This window comes from Odontesthes bonariensis, chromosome 24 (genome assembly GCF_027942865.1).
Source record: "Odontesthes bonariensis isolate fOdoBon6 chromosome 24, fOdoBon6.hap1, whole genome shotgun sequence".
Taxonomy (NCBI): domain Eukaryota; kingdom Metazoa; phylum Chordata; class Actinopteri; order Atheriniformes; family Atherinopsidae; genus Odontesthes; species Odontesthes bonariensis.
This window is the reverse complement of record NC_134529.1, coordinates 16,719,849-16,737,606: the sequence shown is the minus strand read 5'-3', so window position 1 is coordinate 16,737,606 and position 17,758 is coordinate 16,719,849. Positions and strand designations below refer to the sequence as shown.

The following is a 17,758-nucleotide window of genomic DNA, read 5'->3' as shown; positions in this document are numbered from 1 at the left end:
ACATTCATCCGCATCTTTACTTGAGAAGGAGTAAAATACTATGGGATGCTCTTATACCCAATCATGTAAACTAGCACCTAATGATTCTTAGAAATTTAGGGGGGATTCTTTTTTGATTCACTTGTTACAGCTTTTTTAAATATGATGCTGTTTTTTTTCCCACCAAAATGAGAACAGATTTGACATAAAACAATACAGTTTTCAGTTCGTTTATTTTTATATGCTACCTTGCAATAACATATAGCGATCAAATCATTTGATTACTCTTTTTAATGTAAATTTTATACAACTTTTAGTTGTGAAAGGGTTGTCATTGATCAATTTACTGTCTAAAAGCTGTCTGTGTCAGTCCTGCGGGTGGACGATTCATCATGCTACTTTTAAATTACATATAGAGTATGTTACAATTCATGATTTTGGGGATATTACATTTTATTTTGATGCGAGGTGTTACAGTTGTTTGTTAGTAATTATGCAAACTAAATTCCCATGCGCCACCCATGGATTATAATTCTACCCGGAAGCTTGGTAGTGTAGGAATTTCCGGTTACGTCAGGGCGTCAGGACTCCATTAGAGTTGCAGCTGTTTTGAGAGAAACATCAACAAAACGGGCTAACTGACAGTACGCTCTGAGCCCGACAACGAGGCCTCAAATCTGGAAGCTTTACCTTCATTTCCCACCCGGAGCTCCGCCGGCTTCTAACCACGGCCGCTCTCGGTGAGGAAACTCTGGCCTCCGCTTCCTCCTCCTCCGACTCGGACACCGGCGGAGCGTCGCCGCCCCCGCGGAAGAAGCACCGAGCCTCGGCGGCGGAGGGAGCAGGAGAGCCCGGGGCTTCAGCAGTTGTAACAGGCCTCTCTGGAGTTGTCTTAGGACTTGCAACACACTCTCAAACCACATCGGCCATCCACTTTAACCGAAGTGTTGTCAACAATCTCAGCAGCAGCATGCAGTCAAACGGGGCAGGACAGGGACAAGAATCTTCAGATCTTTCCTGCCTAAACAGCGCACAAAACGGGGAGTCATCCTCGGCTGGTGGAACCCACTCCAACGGGCTACTATCCAGCACAGACAACGGTAACAGTGTCGGTACCAGTAATGGGTCCTCAGTCGGGCCCTGTTCGGGGACTTCGGCTACCTCTACGGCTTCGAGCTCGGAGGTTGGCTCGCTGAAAAAGAAGAAACGACTATCGCAAGCGGAGGAAGATGTCATACGATTAATAGGGCAACATCTCCACGGACTGGGTCTGAAGTAAGTTATACAATGTGTCAGTTGAGAAAAAACTTCCATAAACATTTTATATTGGCGTTGGACAAATTAAGTGTCATCTATATCACTGGTGTTTCGTGTGAAACCGCTAAATTGCAGCGAGTAAAGGCGCTGTTAGAGCGCCTGATAGACACAAACATGGGGGGATGGGGTAGTAAGTTAGCCTGTGTAGCTAGGCAGTAGGGTAAAAAGAAGGGGTCCATCTTGCACAATAACAGTTAGCTTAATAGCTAACAGCACTAGCCTGCGCTGTGGTGTTGTCCTGACATTAAACCTCTATGCAAACAGAAAATACAGTCCAACGTTTAGTTGTCTAAGAAATTCACTCCGAAATGAAGCACTTGTTATGACATCAACTCTTTAATGCGCTAACAAAAGAGATGGATTTCGAACAGGATAAAAGGCATTACATCATCCAACGTTACTAACGTTTATTCACACAAAATAAGATTCATTAACTTGTTATGATTTGCAATGATATTTAGTCAATACCACGAGAACGAAGAGCCTTGCTGGCGTTTCATAACGAAGTACCTAAGCAGGATTATCGAGTTTGTGGTGTACGTTTTTTTGCGTTTCAAGGGCTGTTGCGCAAAAAAACATTGCGGAGAAAATGTAAGGTTTAATGTATGGGGTTGTCAACGTCCGTTTGTCGGTCAGGCGACTGTTGGCATTCTTCTTTTTGTTTTTAGTTAGCCTGCAGTATAAACATACCCCCCCCCCCCCCCCTCCAAAAAAAAAAGCTGTTTCCGAGAAACCTTGATAAGTCTGGATTGCTTAAAAACACTGCAATAATAGGGGGAGGGGGTTGCTTATAAAAAAAAAACTGTCCCGATTATGTTGTTATACGGAGTGTCATTTTAAGCAGCTGTGCAATTAATCAGATTAGTCGCAATGTCTTGCTGTCGAGTGAAAAGTATTACCCCTCTCTTAGATTATTGTGTTCATTTTTGTGTCACCGTGTCAGAGCAATGTGTCAATGCCCAGTCTCAGCCCGCATCCAGACGACCATGTATGTATCCTGAAATGAGCAGAATCGGTCGGTTTCATGGCGGCTGAGGAATGCGCTCTCTACCAGCTGTTTTAGGTGGAAACGCTGTGCTTGAATCTAATTATAGCACGGTGGGGGCTTTCAAGATATGTATGTGTACTCATCTTCTTCAGCGTGGCCGTGGTAGTCGCTGTTGTATAGCTGTGCATCCGTTGATCCGTGGTGTCCAGCTGGTGAGGTAAAGCAGCCATTACAAGGCATTATAAAAGAGAGCCGAACATCGTTTACAGTGGCAGTGGGGGTGGGGGGTGTCTTAGGGGGATACATGACATTGCCTGGTATGAAACAGGGCCCCCGTATTTCAGCTGGAGAAAGGCAAGAGAAATTGGTGTAGCATTTAGGTGGATGAAAGGCTCAACACAAGAGCTGCTGCGCCACTTCATTGATACCTGAGAATGATGTCATCATGCTGAAGGTGTCAGCCATCTACTCTCCCACCCACCCCCCCAAAAAAAAATCATTTTCATTATCTCGCACACACATCTCAGCGGGCACATTTATGTTAAGCAGAGGAGATGGTGTTTGGACAGATGGTTATGGTTCGTGGTTGACAGGCTGTGGGGGTGATGTCAACTGCAGCGAAAGCTTGCAACATGTTAATGAACCTCTCGCCGTCTCCGGTTTCTCTGGGTTTTGACACACCTGCCCTGGGTCGGTGCCCTCCAGATACGGTCGGCCATGAAAGTGCAGCTTCCCGCTGTCGGCCATCAACATTGATATTGTCCTCAAAATGACTTTTACAGATCACCCAGTCAACCTTTTTGTAACCCAAAAAGTGCAACCCTGTTACGAGGAGAAGTGTCTGAAATGGTTTGTAAGATGTATAGACGTCATAGAATCGCGCGCAGTGACTTTTCAGCATCCTGCTGACTGAGCTCGCCGTTCTGATTACCGACTAAATGCTGACAGCCAAAATGCCACCGTTTCATGCTTGATTTCAAAGTCATTCTCTCTTTTCTTTCTTGTGTCTTGTGTGTCTGTACATCAGCATAACTTTGTCTGCCCCTCTTCCACCCCCTGTCTGTGTGTCTGCAGTCAGACGGTGGACCTGCTGATGCAGGAATCGGGCTGCAGACTGGAACACCCCTCAGCTACCAAGTTCCGCAACCATGTCATGGAGGGGGAGTGGGACAAGGTTGGTTTGGCAATCAGGAGCACACAAAGTAGTCTGCATTTAGATTACGGTTACATAAGTTCATGCTTTTGTGGTCTACATGCTGTAAAAGACCCATAAGCATTCATGACTAGTACCAATGGGTTGCTATTTGTTTTGTTTTTTTTCCTCCTGCTGTTGAAGTTTGAGTTCATCATTTCAGTGCACATAGCTCCACAGATAGTCTTCCATGCTCATTCACAGACTTTACGTGTTCATATTCATCAAAACTGTATGTTTATGATTATTGAGAGTGTGCGTGTGGGGGGGCTTTGATGGGCCAGAAGGATGGAAATATTTTTCAAGTAGTTATCTATGCTGAAAGTAAGGCTTCTCAATTTTTAATGTGCCTTCTGAAATGTTAAGTAAACATTTAATTTTGGCCATTATTTTGCAATGAAATGGCCATGGCCTGCAGCCCATTATGGGGCTATTATCATGATAAATGTCAGAAATTATTTTATTATGTTTTTCATTGAAGCACCCATGGTATTACACGTTGTTATAGCAGCATTTTGTTAAGGCCACAGTAGATTCAATAATATAGGATTTGAGACCTGTACAGTTTATATTGGCACATTTGAATGCTTTTGTGTACCTTTTTTTTGTTGTTGTTGTTTTTTTCAATGTAATTGGCTTTTAAATCACCAGCCCTTTGTTGTGTTACCCCTGTGTTCCAAGTACAAAATAGCTCTCAGTCCAACATTTTCGAGCTGAAGCTCATAAAGCTGCAGAACTTATTAAGATGAATCATCTGGAATGATGAACCTAAGTCAGAACTGGAAGGCTGGAAAATTAACTGCGGCCTTGAGCCAAATGCTAGTAAATTTCTGGATGTGGGTGGAAGGTCCGGTCTCTCTGCAAATCGGGAGTAAACCAGCCACTTGTTCAGCTTTCGTTTTGGTTCTGAACATTTTGTTCACCTGCGAAATAGCAAAAGGAGGCTGTAATTTTTGAGCCGAAGCTTCGATTGTTCCTTTTGATCAGAGAATACAACAATAAGCTACATTGCAATAGCCTCATTTACACTGAGCATAAGATCTTTGTAACTGTTCATATTAGTGTTTTGTTTTTTTTTTCTCCTCTGCATGCATGGAAACTGCTGAGCTAATGATTTCTCTCTCTTTCTCTCTGTCCCTCCCCTCCATCACACTCCCTTTGTTTTGATCCAGGCTGAGAATGATCTCAATGAGCTGAGAGCACTGATGCATTCTCCTAACGCCATTGTGGTAAGCTCCCTTCGCCCAAACCCGAACTGGGCAGAAACAGTCAGTTAGCAGACACATCTGGATATTCCAGAACGGTACCGTTGTGGAGCAAGGGCCCTGTTGTTCGACACTGAAAGCTGAAAAACGTTCTGGATGAAACCTCAGAAAGTGCAGCGTCAGAAATTGACATTGAATCAGATTTAGAGAATAGATATGCAATTGTTTTTCTAATCATGGCATTGTTGTACAGAATATTTAGCTTGTTTTAGTTCTTTCATTCTTTATTTCTATTATGTAAATATATGTATATTTGTTCATGGTTACAAACGATTATAGTGCTCATTGTGTTCTCTTGACAGTAAATTCTTTAAAATGCTAGATTAGAAATGGAACCGAGCTGGGCCTAATAGGCCTTAGCTATTACACTAATTAGCAGAAAGGATGAGCTCCACAAACGCTCCCTGATATTTGAGTCAAGTGCCTGCCGCTCTGTTGTCATTATCACAGGTCAGTTAATGTGAAAATGCATGTACCTGAATATTTTAAGCCGTCACTGCAACTGTGGTATTCATTTCGCGCCGAGAGTGGAAGTTGGTTTTATCGCCTTTAAGATAGCTTGACCGCAGTTCTGGTTGGTCGTAGATATAGTCATAATCACAGTTTACTCAGGTCATATAAAGTTTAAGAATTTAGAGAGGTCTCTGCAGGCATACGTGGGCGAGCGTTCTCTCAAATCTGTGTGTGGTAGTTCTAACTGCGTTTGCATCAATCGTCAGAGCTGTGCTGCATAGCTGAGATAAGACAAAGACGCTTCATGCTACAAATGTCACTGCTGACGGGCAGCGATTAGTAAAACACTTGCATTTAGCCACCAGCTTCAAAGAAGACTGGTGATGTTGACATTACTATGCGCTTTGTGAACATCTCTAATAATCTTTGAGGACAGGCAGCTTTACAAGATGACGGCACCATATTTTTTTTTTTTATTTAAAGTGGATATCAAACAATGTCACAAATATTGTTTAGTTACTTCATTTTTTATGAGATTAAATATAAACTCACAGGGGTACGGATGAAAACATGTAGTGCAGTACAGCTGTGCAGGTTATCCATTGTTGGATCAGTAATAGAGATCTTATGTATGATCAGGCTCATTCAGGAATCTGTTCCTTCGTTCTCTGATGCTCTTTTCATTTTGATAAGCTATTTTCTCTCTGCCTGTGTCTTGCTTCTTCCACTCAGCGTATGAAGTTCCTGCTGCTGCAGCAGAAGTACCTGGAGTATCTGGAGGATGGCAAAGTCCTGGAGGCTTTGCAGGTGCTCCGGGGAGAGCTGACGCCACTCAAATACAACACAGATCGTATCCACATACTCAGCGGGTACTTTTTGATATTGCAACTGTTTCATGGCTCTCATCAGATCATTCACGCCCACCCACACAGATGCACGCCTTCAAACTACTTATGATCTGACATAGCTCCGTGATCACAAATGACACAAATGTCACCACCTGCGCTGTTCCAGCTATAGAAAGTTGATGTGAAACTGAAATCAAGTACAGGGATTATACAGTAAATAGGTTGTTTGCTGTTTAACAGACTGAGGCTGGTTATTTAGGCTTGGACATAACAATGTTGCAATTAGTTGTAAATGGTCAAATCTACAGTGGAAATGAAATTGCAGATGGTATCAGTTTATCTTACCCATCAGATTGCAGCATTGGACCCGTCTTTCTGCATTTATTTCGAAAAGGAGATGCAGCCAGTGTTGCACATAAGTAGTCATTAGAGAAGTGAATTGTGGCATTTATTATCACACCACTTAAAAAGTAGGTTCAGTGTTCATTCTTGCCTTTCGCTTTTGGTACGGATGACTTTGATCAAATATTTTGTGCTGCCTGTTTTGTTTTTCCCTTTTCACATGGTATATTCTTACTTCCCTCTTTGGATGTACAGTATTGCCCTTGATAAACAGCACTACAGGCCTATGATGTTGTTTCAGTGACAGCGTTTCCTTTTTTCTGCTCATTTGTCTCCGATAAAAATGTTTTCACTCATTTTTTTATTTTTTTTTCCTGTGTCATGAGTAAGCGTTGCTCCTCCCTCTGACTTCCTGTCCAGCTCAGTTTACTATGTGAACTTAAAGGGGTTTGTGTCAAAAATAGACCAGGCTCATATTTTTCGTGGTACACATTGAAGAGCTTCTGGAGGGACATTTTTTTTTAGACGGGCTGTGGCGTTTTTTTTGGCAGATTCACAACAATTTCTTGAAATGTTGTGGTCGTCTCGAGCAGCCATAGTACTGACGCAATTGTAACCCCTGGCTAAGGGTTTCCTAAATACATTTTCTATAGTTTAAGCAAATTAAAGTATGTAGTGGTAATTGATCACTCAGTTGTGATAATCTTGCTATGTTTGCTACGATTCCCTCAGTGCGTGTTGTTTGGCTTAAACCAATCTCCTTGCGTTTCCTTGCAGGTATCTAATGTGTAGTCATGCTGAGGATCTTAAAGCCAAGGCAGAGTGGGAGGGCAAGGGCACAGCCTCACGCTCCCGGCTGCTGGATAAATTACAGAGTGAGTAAACCATTTCATAAAATGCCCCTGCAGAGCGAGCGCACATTGCCTGACACTTCAGCGCGGCCACACGCACATTTCATGCGCAGAGGTGAACTTGTGTACCGCTTCCTTTCCCACGTTGCAGCCTACCTGCCGCCCTCTGTGATGCTGCCCCCTCGGCGACTGCACACCCTGCTGCGGCAAGCGGTGGAGCTGCAGAGGGACCGCTGCCTTTATCATAACACCAAGCTGGATAATAACCTGGACTCGGTCTCCCTTCTCCTCGATCATGTCTGCAGCAGGTTGGTGCTGCACAATACTGCACAGCTGCTGAGACTCTGCGCTAAATTGTCACACTGCAACAACTCATTGAGGGATATGTGAATCAAATGTAAATGATACGTCTTCTTTGAAGGTTCTAACTTTTTCTTTTTATCCTCTCTTTACGTCTCACCCTTTGCGCTTTAACATGCTAACACATCTCCACTTCTCCTTTCTTGTTGTACGAGTGTGCTCTTTTTCCTCAGATATAGACAAAATACTGTAAAAAGATTTACATTAATGATCAATATCGGAAACTTGTGTCTATTTTCTTGTCACAGGAAACAGTTTCCCTGTTACACCCAGCAGATTCTGACGGAGCATTGTAATGAAGTGTGGTTCTGCAAGTTCTCAAATGACGGCACCAAACTAGCCACTGGCTCCAAAGACACTACTGTCATAATTTGGCAAGTGGACCCGGTGAGTGTGGAAAATCTACTATTCCCTGATGTTGTTAGGCATCCAATAAAAGTAATAAAATAGAGTTGATGCACAAATTGTACAGCAGTTGAAAAACAATCTACGCTTCGATAGGTCTTATGCATCCTCAACAATTAAGTTTGGATCGTTCTGTTACTTTAAGTAGGGATCACTTGTGGTGTCGGTTATGTAATCCACAGAAATGCATCTTATTCAGGTTCACATCGATAGTGACTCATACATTTCTTTCTTTAAAGCTTTTTCTTTTTTTACGCGGCCCCTCTCAGACATGGAAACATTATTTGTCACACAGTCTCCACTTAAGTATACCTTTACAGTTGTCTGGAATGTCCTTGAATTTTTCTTTTAATGTTATGTAACCTCTTGCCACACAAAAAGGACTTGCTCCTCAGGGTGCCTTGTTTTTGTTTTGGTGATGGTTTTCTTTAATCTGATCATATCTTTGTGTAGGAGAGCCACCAGCTGAAGCTGCTGCGAACCCTGGAGGGCCACGCATACGGCGTCTCCTACCTGGCTTGGAGTCCCGACGACACCTACCTGATTGCATGTGGACCTGACGACTGCTCTGAGCTCTGGCTCTGGAATGTTCAGGTAACATTATTGCAAAGAGGCCTCTAAATTCCCAGCTGTTGAGTTAAAGTTTCCTTTCAACTTTAGACAGCAGTGATTCAATGCTTTAATTAAACATGATGACATCATGAAATTGGATGTGTAGTTTAAATTCAATGAAGAAGTGGATGAATATGAATATGTCTGTGTCCTCTGTGAAGCCCAACTTGGACATCTGCTCTTTTCCATAATCTTTACTGTAGTCTTTATTTTTGTGCACGAATGAGCAAGCAGAATTGTGTAGTTCAACTTCAACACAACCATGGAGCATTTGGTAAGGCCAATAGAAGCTGTCGTGGCAACATGACTTCTTGTTGTAAGAAGACTTGTGCGCTGTATCGCAGAAAGTGTCATGTGTGTCATGTCGATGACACTGACCAATACACTGAGTGCTCTCCATAACTGTGATGGTTTGGTTTGAATGAAGCTGTTAGGAGTATTTATGTGAAACTGACCGTGAATGACAGTGCCATCACTTCAGCAAACTGAAGCCAACCATGCTGGGTATCCTGAGTCTAATAAAGGTTTAAGGATACTTTGTAGTGTACTGTGTGTACTCAGTGACCTCTTCTCTTCACCCACTCCCTCTCCTCTCTTGTCCTATTACTCATCCCTCCCCCACCCTCACTTAATGTGTCTTCTTGCTCTCTCCCTTCCCCCATTTTCATATCCTCCTCTTCTTCTGCTGCCTCTGTCAATGTCTCTCTTTGCCAGACGGGGGAGCTGCGGACCAAAATGTCCCAGTCCCATGAAGATAGCCTGACCAGTGTGGCCTGGAACCCTGATGGCAAACGCTTTGTCACTGGAGGACAGAGGGGGCAGTTTTATCAGTGTGTAAGTGGATCACAAAATGTATTCATTTATTTTTATCAATCTTTTTCCAGTTTTGTTTTTTAAATGTTGTTTCCCTCTTTTCTTCCTGGTGTGTTTGAAGGTTGAGGGGGTAAAAAAATTACTTTAAACGGGCAGCGATAATAGAATTGACTCTTAACATTTTTTTTTTTTTTTGGAATGAGCAGGTCAGATGTGTATATTATAACGTATGGGTAGGTTTTGGTGTTACTTGTTAATGACTATTTCAAAGAGGATTTGGTTTCCTTATTGGTTGCAATACTATGCTTTGTCTGTGTTCTCATTTTCCTGTCAAGAATAAGGGATGAGGGCTCTGCTGTCTGTGTTGTCAGGACCTGGACGGTAACTTGTTAGACTCCTGGGAGGGCGTGAGGGTGCAATGCCTGTGGTGCCTGGGCGATGGCAGGACAGTGCTGGCCTCGGACACTCATCAGCGTATTCGGGGGTACAACTTTGAGGACCTCACAGACAGAAACATGTACGTGTCGAGACTCCTAGCCACTGCGCTGTTAAACAGAGAGATTAATGATGATGATGTGCGCCGTTTTTCTCATGAATGTGTATATGAGTTTGTTTGTACTCAAGTCGCTAGGCAGTTTCATGTTGACACAATGTTTCCCGCAAAAATTGCACAGCAGGGTGTGAACGTCGCACAGATACGGGATGTTGTTGTAATCGTATATTAGTATCTGATGGGTTGCGTCTTCTTTACATGTCCTTTGCAGAGTTCAGGAGGACCATCCTGTCATGTCTTTTACTGTTTCAAAGAACGGTAGATTAGCTTTGTTAAATGTAGCAACTCAGGTAAGCCTTTGATCTTCACCAATATCAGCAATATCTGTGTATTTGCTGAAGAAGCAAATACATTATTTTGAGAAACTGTATTCAGGACAGTCTGTTCCTCTGTAACTGTTTGTAGGGAGTGCACCTGTGGGATCTTCAAGACCGGGTGCTGGTGAGGAAGTACCAAGGTGTGACCCAGGGCTTCTACACCATCCACTCCTGCTTTGGAGGACACAACGAAGATTTCATTGCCAGTGGCAGCGAAGGTGAAGTCAAATTTATTGATTTATTCGGTAACAGATAGTTAATAGTAAATAAATATTAGGTGAGAAGGGAGAGGGGTTGCAGTTTACTGATGAGCAGTGTCATTTTCCTCACTGCATAGTGTGCAGGTTCACTGCTGATCACCACAGGGATGCTGATTGACAGAAGCCTATTTTCATTGGCTTAAAATAAAGACTTTTCTGTGGCTCAGCAACATGGCCAAAATGTGCAACATCGTCTGAGAAATGAACCTTTATATATACGTTTGATTGCATTTAAAACGGTTCAGAATTTTGGCTCACACGTGCAGCTCACAGCCAGGCTGCTGCTCTGCTGGCCTGACGGAGGCGAAGAAGAAAAGTGGGGCTTTTTTGCTCGAGGGGAAGCTTTATTGCATTGATTTTAGCTGCATGTCTCCATGTGTAAAGTTGCTTGCCTTTTTGAAAGTTGCTAAGTTGGAGTCCATGTGAAAAGATTTTAAGCAGGTCTACTGCTCACCTTGTTGCTGACAAACGCAGAGGTGCAACTTAATGACAGAGCAGCTATGGTTCTTACCACATGGGATAAAAGGCCCATCCGTCCATCCATCCATCCATTATCTTCCGCTTTTCCGGGGATCGGGTCGCGAGGGCAGCAGCCTAAGCAGAGAAGCCCAGACGTCCCCGGCCACTTCCTCCAGCTCTTCTGGGGGGACCCCGAGGCGTTCCCAGGCCAGCCGAGAAACATAGTCTCTCCAACGTGTCCTGGGTCTTCCCCGGGGCCTCTTCCCAGTGGGACGGGCCCGGAACACCTCACCAGGGAGGCGTCCAGGAGCCACCTCATCTGACTCCTCGATGCGGAGGAGCAGCGGTTCTACTCCGAGCCCCTCCCGGATGACCGAGCTTCTCACCCTATCTCTAAGGGAGAGCCCAGACACCCTGCGGAGGAAACTCATTTCGGCCGCTTGTATTCGCGATCTCGTTCTTTTGGTCACTACCCACAGCTCGTGGCCATAGGTGAGGGTAGGAACGTAGATTGACCGGTAAATCGAGAGCTTCGCCTTCTGGCTCAGCTCCTTCTTCACCACGACGGGCCGGTGCAGAGCCCGCATCGGTCATACAGAGACCGAACAGCCCATATCAAGGAGTCCGGCACTCCATACTCCCGGAGCACCCCCCACAAGAGTCCCCGAGGGACACGGTCGAACGCCTTCTCCAAGTCCACAAAACACATGTAGACCGGTTGGGCGAACTCCCATGCACCCTCCAGGATCCTGCTGAGGGTATAGAGCTGGTCCACTGTTCCACGGCCAGGACGAAAACCACACTGCACCTCCTGGATCCGAGATTCGACTATCCGGCGGATCCTCCTCTCCAGTACCCCCGAATAGACCTTGCCAGGGAGGCTGAGGAGTGTGATCCCCCTATAGTTGGAACACACCCTCCGGTCCCCCTTTTTAAAGAGGGGGACCACCACCCCAATCTGCCAGTCCAGAGGCACTGCCCCCGATGTCCACGCGATGCTGCAGAGGCGTGTCAACCAAGACAGCCCTACAACATCCAGAGCCTTGAGGAACTCAGGACGGACCTCATCCACCCCCGGGGCCTTGCCACCGAGGAGTTTTTTAACCACCTCGGCAACCTCAGCCCCAGAAATGGGAGGCCCCGCGTCCGAGCTCCCCAACTCTGCTTCCTCATCGGAAGGCGTGTCGGTAGGATTGAGGAGGCCCTCGAAGTATTCCCCCCACCGACTCACGACGTCCCTAGTTGAGGTCAGCAGAGCCCCGCCGTCACCATACACGGTGTTGACGGTGCACCGCTTCCCCCCCCCCCTGAGCCGCCGGATGGTGGACCAGAATCTCTTCGAGGCCGTCCGGAAGTCGTTCTCCATGGCCTCCCCGAACTCCTCCCAAGCCCGAGTTTTTGCCTCAGCAACCGCCGAGGCCGCGTTCCGCTTGGCCTGTCGGGACCCATCAGCTGCTTCCAGAGTCCCACTGGCCAAAAAGGCCCGATAGGACTCCTTCTTCAGCTTGACGGCTTCCCTCACCACTGGGGTCCACCAGCGGGTTCGGGGGTTGCCGCCACGACAGGCACCGACCACCTTACGGCCACAGCTCCGGTCGGCCGCCTCAACAATGGAGGCACGGAACATGGCCCATTCAGGCTCAATGTCCCCCACCTCCCCCGGGACATGGCTGAAGCTCTGCCGGAGGTGGGAGTTGAAGCTCCTTCTTACAGGGGATTCCGCCAGCTGTTCCCAACAGACCCTCACAATACGTTTGGGCCTGCCAGGTCTGACCGGCTTCCTCCCCCACCAGCGGAGCCAACTCACCACCAGGTGGTGATCAGTTGACAGCTCCGCCCCTCTCTTCACCCGAGTGTCCAGGACATACGGCCGCAAGTCCGACGATACGACCACAAAGTCGATTATCGAGCTGCGGCCTAGGGTGTCCTGGTGCCAAGTGCACATATGGACACCCTTATGCCTGAACATGGTGTTCGTTATGGACAGTCCGTGACGAGCACAGAAGTCCAATAACAAAACACCACTCTGATTCAGATCGGGGGGGCCGTTCCTCCCAATCACGCCCCTCAAGGTCTCACTGTCATTGCCCACGTGAGCATTGAAGCTCATGGGGGAGCATCTCCCCCATGAGCTGTCACCTTATCGTGGTGGGGGGGTTTGCGTGCCCCAATGAGTCTGGGAGCTATGTTGTCTGGGGCTTTAAGCCCCTGGGAGGGTCACCCATGGCAAACAGATCCTAGATGAGGGACCAGACAAAGAACAGCTCACAAGAACCCTCTATGATGATAAACAATAATGGACACCGTGTACCCTTGCCCGGACGTGGGTTACCGGGGCCTCCCCCTGGAGCCAGGCCCACGGGTGGGGCCGCTGGCGAACGCCTGGTGGCCGGGTCTGTGCCTGTGGGGCTCGGTCGGGCACAGCCCGAAGAAACTACACGGGTCCCCCTTCTGACGTGCTCACCACCCGTGGGAGGGGCCAAGGGGGTCGGGTGCTTTGTGAGCTGGGCGGCAGCCGAAGACGGAGACCTTGGCGGTCTGATCCTCGGCTACTGAAGCTGGCTCTTGGGACGTGGAACGTCACTTCTCTGCTGGGGAAGGAGCCTGAGCTGGTGCGCGAGGCTGAGCGGTTCCGGCTAGATATAGTCGGACTCACCTCGACGCATGGCTTGGGCTCCGGAACCAGCCTCCTCGAGAGGGGTTGGACTCTCTTCCACTCTGGAGTTGCCCACGGTGAGAGGCGTAGAGCAGGTGTGGGCATACTTATTGCCCCCCGGCTGTGCGGCTGTACATTGGGGTTTACCCCGGTAAACGAGAGGGTAGCCTCCCTCCACCTTAGGGTGGGGGGACGGGTCCTGACTGTTGTTTGTGCTTATGCACCGAACAGCAGTTCAGAGTACCCACCCTTTTTGGAGTCCCTGGAGGAGGCACTGGAGAGTGCTCCTCCGGGAGACTCCCTCGTCCTGCTGGGGGATAAAAGGCCATTAGTATTAAAAGAAAAAAAAAATGGTGACTGAACCACAGCATGATGCAGGAGAATGTCAAAGAAACTGCTGTGTCCTTGTTTGCAAATGTCATTCGTTATCACACTTTTGGTGGAATCGGTCTTTAACCATGTGGCTTTTTTTTTTTTTTAGTACTTCCTTGCTAATTTTTGCTTCATCTATTCCCTCAGACCACAAAGTGTACATCTGGCATAGACGTGGGGAACTTCCTATTGCTGAGCTCACGGGCCACACGCGCACCGTCAACTGTGTGAGCTGGAACCCGGCCATCCCAGGCCTCATGGCATCTGCCTCAGACGATGGCACAGTGCGTGTTTGGGGTCCTGCACCCTTTCTCGACTCACAAGAGGCAGATGGACTCAACGGTAATTGCTCATGTCACAGCAGTATCTAGTTTTCTGCTACTATATACTCAAATTTATTCTAGTTTTAACTGTTTTAAAAACGGTACACTTGAACTTTGGCTGAAAAATTTTCCTCAGTTCATTGCCCTCAGTGACCATAATTCTACTGATTTATTTTTGTCCCTCCTCAGAAAACTGCAGTAACATGGACAGTTGATGGTCACTTATGGAGCAGATGACTTCTCTCTTTGACAACAATCCACGAACCCCACAGTAAAACAAAATGTAAATGTGCAAACAAAATTGAATACCATCAGAGAGCAAGTGAAGAATAAAAAAAACAAATGACACCGACATAAAAGAGAAAACACAAGAGAAAAAAAATTTGTCTCCTGACTGGCTTAGACAAATGTTGGACACGATGATGGACACCCTGGAAATTTAAGTCCTCATCCAAAAATCTGATCCCAAGACGGAGGCCTGGAAGCCCAGCGGGGTCATCCACTGGTGAGCTGTAATGGCTGTTCTCCTCTTTCAACCAACCTTTCCTCCTCCATTTCGCTGCATGGTCACCAGCGACGTTAGGTCCTCGCAAGTTTGCGCGGAAACTGGCTTCCACCTTGAGCCTGGAGCACATGAAGTCCCCCGTGATGTCTCCAGACAGATAGCCGTCTCATTGGACTACATCTGCCCGGCTGTTTGTCTCTCACGTTACCGGTCCAATGTCTCCATGGACGTGGGTGGGGTGTTGATGGGGGAGGATAGTGCATAGGGGGATATAGCAACTCTTCTGTGTGTATGTTTTCTTCTGCTCCTCTTTCTTGCTATATTCCTCATCAGATCATTTGGACAAAGGCTGAAAATCCTCCGTGACATTAGCCAACCAGCTGACAAAGAACAGAAAAAAAGGCTATGCTAAATGTTTGAATTTTTTTTTAATTTTTTTTTTTAATGATAGTCATAGCGTTTATTGTCATTTAAGAAGTGAATCTTAGCTCAACTAGTGCCCATGGAAAGCTTTAGCGTGAAGATTCCACTTTCTGTTTTTCAACATTAGGAGAAAAAAAAACAACCTTTTTATTCCTTAATTTAACTTCTAACAAGGACAGTTGCTGTAATATTTCCAACTGACAGCCTCTCCCCACGCTCAGCAACCTTCATCGAGCTAGCCGCCGCACAATGCCATCACATCTGCCCCATAGGGGAGGACAGAGGGACTCACAGGTCGCATATCAACTGTGAGGGGAGAGGAGGGGGGGGTCACTTATTGTCAGTGAGTTGTGGTTTCCACCATCAAGACATATACATGACCTTTCTCACAAGAGACGCTTTCAGATGCGAAAAAAAAAAGTTCAAGTGCAACCTCAACTGCACACCGAAGACTGCCGCCCCCTCCTCTGTGTGCGAGCGCGGTTGTGAGTGACTGAGCACAATTATGCATGCACACAATAGTGAGAGAGTTGACATTATTGGGTGCAGATTTAATTGGCGTGTGTTTTTTTTTTTTTTTTTTTTTTTTTTTTTTTTTTTTTGTAACGTGTGTGTTCAATTTGCACCAGCAGAAGATTCCCGCCCTCTCCTTATTCTCATATTCCCATAATAAAATTGTAAAGAGGATTTTAAACCAATTCTGAGTTATCCAAAGCCCCATAGGGACCTCTGTCTGTGGAACAAAGAAATACTTGAGAGCCATTTTGTAAAAGATGACATTTTTTTTAATCTGGGGGGCTTTAATTTTTACCTTAGAATGTTTTGGGTCCTTTACCATGTGGCATTCAAACAGCACTGAGTTATTGACATCAGATTTCTTGGGGAAAACAGAAGGAAATGTAAGAAAAAGGCTATTTGAGTGAGGCATGTTTAAAAAAAGAAAAAAAAATGAAGAAAAAAGATAATATGTATGGTGTTGTGTTACTAGAAAAGGGTCATTTCATAAGAGAAGTCAATGATTGTAATTATTGGACAGGTTGTTGTTATGGCCCTACAGAGAAGAGGCACCAATAACCAGAACCACGCTCTTGAGCGCACAGTTGGGGAGTGTGTGTTGAAATCTTTAAAAAAGAAAACACACACAAACTGCCTTCCTTTTCATACACTTGCACACAAACCCTCAGTATGTATGATACCCTCACTGCACTTTGAGTGGTCTCTCTGCTCTCTTGCACATACAGCAGTGGCACCCATCCACGAAGTCCATAACCTTACGGTCGCCACATTTGCCACCATTCTTATGGCTGACAAGGTCGCATTGGCAAAGACTTAAAACCTAACCGGAGAATGCTAAAGGAATCGAGCCTCTATGCACCCACGGGAAGTGACTGACCTTAGACAATACGAAAACTCACCCGCGCAATTTTAAGGCATAGCAGCCTCATCATGAGAGTACCACTCTTGGAGCTTAGAGAGGATTCAGAGTTAACAACCCCCCCCCCCCCCCCCCCACACCCTTTGCTCTCCAGCCAAGTTATTCAGTGGTCTTTGCACCATTCAAAGCTTTCTTCCTCCCTTTTTCAGGGTATGTAATGACAATTTGCTACAGACTGATACACAGTAAAATGTTTAAAAACTGGTTTTCTGTCTGTTTTTATTGAGCTTTTTTGTTACTTAAATTTTTGTTCACATTATATCATTTTTTGGTTGATCTCTATCCCTGTATGATCATATTAAAATATAACCAGACTTTTGGAGTCCTCTTTTTTTGTAAGCATTTAATAACCCCTCTTATTTTTTCTTTTAAATATATATATATATTATCTTTTGTTTGTATTCTGTTATATTTTATTCTACCACCATTATCACAATGAATATGCACAGTAACACCCATGCCAGTAGGAGTGGGAAGAGTTTTAGAAAGTGTGTTACCTACAATCGAATCAGGTTCTAACTGTCCACCCCTCGCCTTTAAAAAGTTCCCTTCATGTCTGTGTAATTAACCGATATCTCCTGCTTGGTGTGCTGTTGTAGGTTGGCAGTTTGCTACTCCTCTGGCCCGTATCAAAGCCGAATCACTTGAGGCACACAGTGGTGTTTTCTGTAGGTTGTGCATGTCATGGTCCTATATTCACACTTTGGAAACCTTTCTCAACTCCTGAACCACGGAATGGACTCCCCTTTCATGCCATTCACCATTTCAGAAGAGCCGAGGCAAATCGTGCAGACAGTGTAAAAAAAAAAAAGCAGAAAAGCATTTCAGTAAAAAAACATCACTCCACTGCTGGTGGCAAATGCTATGTCTGTATGCAACCTGGTGTCTTCTCTATTCTTCTGTCTGAGTTTACCAAGGGAGTTGTTTCTGATTTAACTATGTCTTATTTCTCTGAGGTGGTGGTAGGGACTGGGTGGGGAATACGAAGGGCTTACTGTAGCATCTCTAAGTTCCTTGGGCTCGGGCGGGC

General features: G+C 45.8%; 1 protein-coding gene across 1 annotated transcript; it reads left to right on the top strand.

Moving 5' to 3' along the window:
* Positions 1-650: 650 nt before the first annotated feature.
* LOC142374706 (WD repeat-containing protein 26) lies at positions 651-17,043 on the top strand. Its single transcript, XM_075458473.1, has 14 exons — positions 651-1,254; positions 3,359-3,458; positions 4,649-4,705; positions 5,927-6,063; positions 7,162-7,259; positions 7,387-7,543; positions 7,844-7,982; positions 8,454-8,594; positions 9,327-9,446; positions 9,797-9,942; positions 10,190-10,268; positions 10,384-10,513; positions 14,190-14,384; positions 14,555-17,043. The coding sequence occupies exons 1-14, from the start codon at positions 950-952 to the stop codon at positions 14,578-14,580; spliced, it is 1,830 nt and encodes a 609-aa protein (XP_075314588.1). The 5' UTR covers positions 651-949; the 3' UTR covers positions 14,581-17,043.
* The last annotated feature ends 715 nt before the right edge of the window (positions 17,044-17,758 follow it).

Excerpts from the sequence above, each read along its gene's own strand:
- LOC142374706 (XM_075458473.1), top strand. The coding sequence starts at position 950 with ATGCAGTCAAACGGGGCAGGACAGGGACAAGAATCTTCAGATCTTTCC. Across the intron at positions 6,064-7,161 it reads CGTATCCACATACTCAGCGG|GTATCTAATGTGTAGTCATG; the intron begins GTACTTTTTGAT and ends GTTTCCTTGCAG. Across the intron at positions 9,447-9,796 it reads GGGGGCAGTTTTATCAGTGT|GACCTGGACGGTAACTTGTT; the intron begins GTAAGTGGATCA and ends CTGTGTTGTCAG.